The sequence below is a fragment of the Montipora capricornis genome, chromosome 7 (genome assembly GCF_036669925.1).
Source record: "Montipora capricornis isolate CH-2021 chromosome 7, ASM3666992v2, whole genome shotgun sequence".
NCBI classification, from domain to species: Eukaryota; Metazoa; Cnidaria; class Anthozoa; order Scleractinia; family Acroporidae; genus Montipora; species Montipora capricornis.
The window spans coordinates 16467090-16473089 of record NC_090889.1 but is presented as its reverse complement, the minus strand read 5'-3'; the positions used below and the strand labels follow the sequence as shown (position 1 = coordinate 16473089).

The 6000-nt window shown below is 39.4% G+C and overlaps 1 protein-coding gene across 2 annotated transcripts in view; it reads left to right on the top strand.

Annotated features, from left to right (window-relative positions):
• Window positions 1-6000, top strand: part of LOC138058324 (uncharacterized) — a 95191-nt gene that overhangs the window by 27447 nt on the left and 61744 nt on the right. For both annotated transcript variants that reach the window (XM_068904269.1, XM_068904270.1), the window contains exons 20-26: window positions 214-415; window positions 745-828; window positions 1896-2049; window positions 3102-3154; window positions 4005-4109; window positions 4221-4327; window positions 5703-5808. In XM_068904269.1, coding sequence (XP_068760370.1) covers window positions 214-415; window positions 745-828; window positions 1896-2049; window positions 3102-3154; window positions 4005-4109; window positions 4221-4327; window positions 5703-5808 — 811 coding nt within the window. The remainder of the gene's footprint in view (window positions 1-213; window positions 416-744; window positions 829-1895; window positions 2050-3101; window positions 3155-4004; window positions 4110-4220; window positions 4328-5702; window positions 5809-6000) is intronic.

Genomic DNA, 6000 nt, shown 5'->3' with positions numbered 1-6000 from the left:
AAAAGTTATCACCTTTTTGCATACCAATTGAATTCCAACATGTTCGTTGCCGTTGTTGCTATCGTTCTTATCTGGACCGTTTCTTAATAAATTATGAAAATGATTTTACTGCGGATTCTGTAGCTGCGCGCTGGATGGAACAGCCCATTCCAAGGCTCTCTATGAACATCCTGTTTCTGTAATGAGCATTGTTCTTCTTTTGTACCATTTTAGGAACTATTCAAAGGTGATACAGAAACCTGGTGTTTATCACTTCCTTTTTACTGCACACACTCTGACGCATGATGAACAGAAAACCGCCCTCTCTGATACAGTGGTTCACATTAGCACTGTCCTGGTAGACCCAATCTCCTACTCGTGCATTGTCGGTGTAGCGGCAGATGGCTTCAGACCGTCAACTCTCACAATAGAGAAGGTAACGATATTTGTTTCCTTCGGCATTGTCCAGTATTAGAGACCTAGGTTTGTATGCAGATGCTTATTCTCTGACTTGGTCTGAAACTTAAATGCACCATGCTTTGAAAAATACCTCACCGGTCTCTTTTAAATTGTTACTTTTTACACACTCCCTGTCAACATCCGAGCTTTACTTTACTTTACCGTACACACACATGAAAGGATTAAAATAATCATAGTCGGACAAAACGTTCAGGCATATAGAATGACAGGAATATAGACGTCGACTCTCATTTACATACCTTTCTTATCTGCTCTCGGCATTAAAAAAAGAATTCTCTCTTATAGTCACAAAGTGTGTTGTGGACATGGGAGAACCAAGGCACTGAAGAGCATAACATTCTTCATGTACGACCACCTCAAGCTGATCAGGTAATCTTAAGCCGTGTTCACGTTAGGTCTCGATTGTGATCGAATTATAATCGAATTAAATATGAAATGGATTCACATCAACTAACTATAGTCCCTGATTATAACTGGCTTATAATTACTTCAAACAACCTCAAGGGGGTTCTTTGAAGTAATTACAGTGGGTAATTGAACAGAATGGCGAACACGTGGTGGTATGAGCAGACGAAACTTCTAATCGCTTTATGGAGCCAAGATTTGGATTTGTCATCTTCTGTTCTCAGAAGCTATCCTTGGTTCTCTCCTCGCCTCAAGCATGGTGATGATGATCGTGGCAGCCACGCGATACGGCGCCATTTTGTCTCGCACTGCGATGTTACCCTGTTGTATTTGAATTTTCGCAGATGTGAACAGAACCATAATTGAATAAAATTGAATGGAGTATGATAGCCTGAATTATACTTCCGTTGATCATAATTAACGTTGAATGTGAACACGGCTTTAGCTTAAGCAACGATTTCAGCGCCGGCAGCAAGAAAGTCCATACAACATACAAATTCGCGTTGCTAGTGATCATCAAACAATTATTCCATGTCCTTGCGCATAAAGTGTAGTATGCAAATTTAACAAGAATGAAGGTACTTCGTTTTTTTTCTCTCAACCAAAGCCACCGTAGGTTGATTCCAGCCTGGGGATATCTTCCTTTTGTTGATGCATTCATGATTAATCTGCGTCAAAATCTCATCTTTTTTTGTTGTTGAAAATTTTAAAATTTTGAAAGCATACTGACCTCAAAGATTGCCTGATTTATCAAGCTCAAATATTCAGAGAGAGCTAGTCATGAAATACTTGTAAACAAAGATTCTTCAATAGGCCACTTTCGATATATTAAAATTCAGCTTGAAAGAGAGGTTTAAAGGACAAAGACAAAGGAAAGTGGATGATATGCTAATATCTTTCACATTCGTTGCAAACATGATTCTATTGTTTTTGTCCTCTTTACCTCACTATCAAGCTGAATATTGATATTTCGAAAATGGCCTATTTCTTGCAACATTTCTTCACTTTGATGTTGCTATGTCCTTTTTCAGCCGCTGGCCCGTGTTCGCGGGCTATCTGCGTTTGACAGCGGGCCTGTCACCACTACCAGCACATTTTTTCACACTTTTGACGTTCCGGGAAAATACTTTGTCACATCAGAAGGAACTGAAAGACAATTGTGTGTCATTGATGTCCAAGAAAACGGTGAGTGGTATGGCGTAATAGGGAGTTTAAGCAAGAGGAAAACGGGTAACGTCAGCAAAAACGTCAGTGCAAAATATGACTTAGAGTTATCTTAAATATTTGGCGATTATTCCACTGATCTTGTTCACGTTGTACTGCAAAATAACATTTCGGCAGGAGCCCATCCTGGAGCGTGCAACTTCCATACAGCGTCTGTGAAACGGCGTTTTCACAAGTACGTGTATGTTTAGACTAGCTCTTCCCGCGAATTAGGTCAAAAAACAAAGTCAGTTACGGTTCGGTGACCCTATGACGTCAGCTTAATTTCTTGTAATTGGTCATCGGGCTCCTGTGGGAGTCTCATTAGCGGGAAATTCAATCTAAAAATAACTTTACTCGTAAAAACGCCGTTGCACAAGTATAGTTAAGTTGCACGCTCTGGGTGATGGGCTCCTGATTTCGGGCAAAGTATAGATCCTGTAACGGGATGGGCGTGAACGGTTGTAAGGTAAATATAGAAAATTAATTGTTCATTGTTGTATGCTCTTGTTGCCGTCAAATTTTGGTGAAGTGTAAGAAAGTTTAAGAAAAAGAAAGATTTGGAGGAAGATATATCACGTGTGTGCAATTAAACATAGCTATGAACACTGTACATTTCAATTATGCTTCATGGCGCCTGCTGTGTTTCTTTGAGGAGTCCTGAGTACTAGAGTGAATCCGGGTACGTTTCGGATACGTGCGGACGAGCAAATTCGATTTGAATACGCTACGTGTGGATGGAATTTTTTTTTTTTAATCCGGAAAGAAAAAGTTGCGGATTAGGAAATAGCCCGATATACGTGTGGACGGGGGGCCTGTGTAGACAACCAGAGCGGGCTGTCAACGCTATCCGCAGTTTTAGTATATAGTAATTATATAATGTGACATATAGTTGCTCACATGTCATGTTATTTAACAAAAACCTTACTTTAGGTCACTGTCTTATACATACATATACCAGCTCACTGTGTACGACGAAGTTCTTTTAGATCCTTTACAAAATGTGTATTCTTTTTCTTTCAATTTTCCGACAGCTGCTTACGTCGCTCCTCCAAAAATCTGGGATACCGAAAGAGATGGTGGAAATGTAAGTACTTTGCGTTTTGAATGGAAGTAATTATAGAGCGGTTTTCAATTGAATGTGGAAAGTAATTAGCGAATTGTATTGGTTTTGCATTACTTCACTCAGTGATTGTTCAAAGATCTCGCGCCATTTTGTCAACCAAGGAAAAGGGAAACCAAAACCAATCGTGGCCTGGGCGTGCACATTTTCCCACGCTTTGTGTCGGCTGCATGTAATTACTTCGAGTTTTGATTTGTTTATTGGATTGTCTCCGTCCTTTTTGATTGGCTAAAGTAATTACTTTGGTTTTGGTTTTACGGCCCTCGACTGAAACTTGCTCTATCAAAGTTAAAGGGCTAGATGGCGAATAGTTTGTTCCTATGGATGCTGTCCGGTTGTGATCTGTTTATTGCTGGTTCCATATATCTCAGTATATACAGCTATAGGTAGCGTTGTGCTGTATGTATCTTGTTATTAAATGAAAGGAGTCGGAAACTCTTTTTTTTATCTTTTTTTTCCATTTTGACGCAAACTAGTTTTCAGTAATGTCAATTTTTCTTTTCTTGAAAAGAAGATGACATTTTTGAATTCATAAGACATGTTTCGATGTTACAAGCATCGTCGTCAGTTGCGAACTGTTGGGATACCTTTAGAACTATATAACGACTAAGCGAAACATGCATAGTTAACTATGATGAAGTGACAGAAAATGAAATATGTTTTCAATGTTCTGTCACTTCACCATAGTTAATTATGTATGTTTGCTTAGTTTTTACATAGTTCTAACGGTTTTCCAAACACTTTGTAACTGACAATGCATGTTTGTCGTAATTACTGAACTGAAGAACTTTGTACCCTTTTTCATATTAAACAGGCTGAAAAAGGCCATCGAGTTTTTCTGGAATGCGGTACTCCAAATGCAGAAATATATTACACAGTTGACGGCTCTTATCCTGTGGAATGTAACCCAAATCTTAAGGTGAGATTTCTTCAAGCTCCAATTTGTTATTTTTTCCTTGATTTTGAAATCGTTACGGATGTTGTATGGAATTGGAGGAAGTTAATTTACCTCATTTTTGTCTTTTTAAAGCCCTACAACAAGAAGAAAGGTGTTGTACTTAGTCAAGAAGGATTAGTTGTCGTTCGAGCTATTGCCAAGAAGGATGGCTGGGTCACAAGTCAAATATATAATTCCAAGTATGTGGACTGAACTTTTGTCCAGTTGTGTCTTTTTTGTCATCCCAGCAGGTTGGCAACGTGTCCCTGTGTTTAAGTGTCAAAATATAGAACTTGTCATGTTTCCGCCGTTGGACTGGAGTGAACACCTGGTCAAAAGCTCACGCGAGGGAAAATGTTATTTCTGGCAGTCGAATGAGCTGGAACCATTTAGTCAGAAATTAGCGTGAGTAATCAAATGGTGACGAGTGAAACACGAGCATACCGTTTGATTAGCTGTTAATATCATTGGTGACAAATTATATTCATAAAACGCCATTTTGGCACTGTAGGAAAAGTTGTCATGCCAACATTTTAATTTCACATGTGAAGTTAAAAGTTAACGCTGAAATCTCACGCCATAATTAAGGAACCATTTGTCACCCATGTTATTAATATTGAACGAAATGATATATGAAATGAATCGTACACTAAACTGCGGATATGAAATCAAGCAAAGCTATGATCCTCGCAGTTATGGACGCAATTTCAGCAATTGCATTTAGAAGCCTGATAGATTTAGGACTTCAACGGGGTTTGAACCCGTGACCTCGCGATACCGGTGCGACGCTCTAACCGTCTGAGCTATGAAGCCACGGACGTTGGGAGCTGGTCATTTGTGGGGTCTAATTTTCGCGCGAGGAATGAGTCGATGAACGAATGATATGTGTAAATGTATATACTGAACTTCGGATATGAAATCAAGTAAAGCTATGATCCTCGCAGTTATGGACGCAATCTTAGCAATCGCGTAGAGAAGCCTGACAGATTAGGACTTCAACGAGGTTTGAACCCGTGCTCTCGCCATACTGGTGCGACGCTCCAACTAACTGAGCTATGAAGCCACTAGTACTGAGGTTGGGAACTGGTCATTTGTGGGTTTGCTGGTCGATGAAGGCGTATTTGAGACAACACGAACAGTTTTTAATTAACTTCACAGAACTTGCGATAATTTAAGGTTTGCAAACAATCACGCCGGCGATACATTGTGGATTTTTTTTATTTAAAAATTATTTTTTTCGCAGCCTCAAGAATTCTACCCAGTGTAGAGTTATTATGCCGTAAATTTATGTTGTAAAAGATAGAATTCAAGGTTGTTTTGAACGGGTACAAATACCTGACTCTGAGAAGGTAAACACCGCACAGCTATTTGAAATTTGAACTTGTAACTTCCTCGGAGCAAACTGTCAATCAAAACACCGACATTGCAACATTGCATAGTTCAACCAACTAGGTTCCACCTTCAGTTTGGGTTTCTATGCACTTTTAAGTCCTCTTGATTTTTTACTTTCCGTATATGACCCCATAAGCTTCAAGCTTTAAATACAACCGTGTATTTATTTATTTTTCTTTGTAGACGCTTCCAGGTTATTGAAGGCGACTTTATACTGCCTCAGGAATCCAGCGACGAAGACGAGCTACTCTTGGAGGCTGATCCAGAGCCAGCTGCTCTCAAGAAGCAGGTAAGATTTGTAAAGTGATTTCTCTGCTTTGTCTTTGAACTCTACCGTGGCAAAAAAAAAATTGTTGTCCTAAACAGGAAGAGTAGCAAACTTTTCACGTGACGTCATATGAAGCCGCCATGTTGGTGTACCGCTCCTCCGGCATTTGAACTTAAATGTTTTCTCAGTTTCCTTTTTCTTATTTTGGTGTTT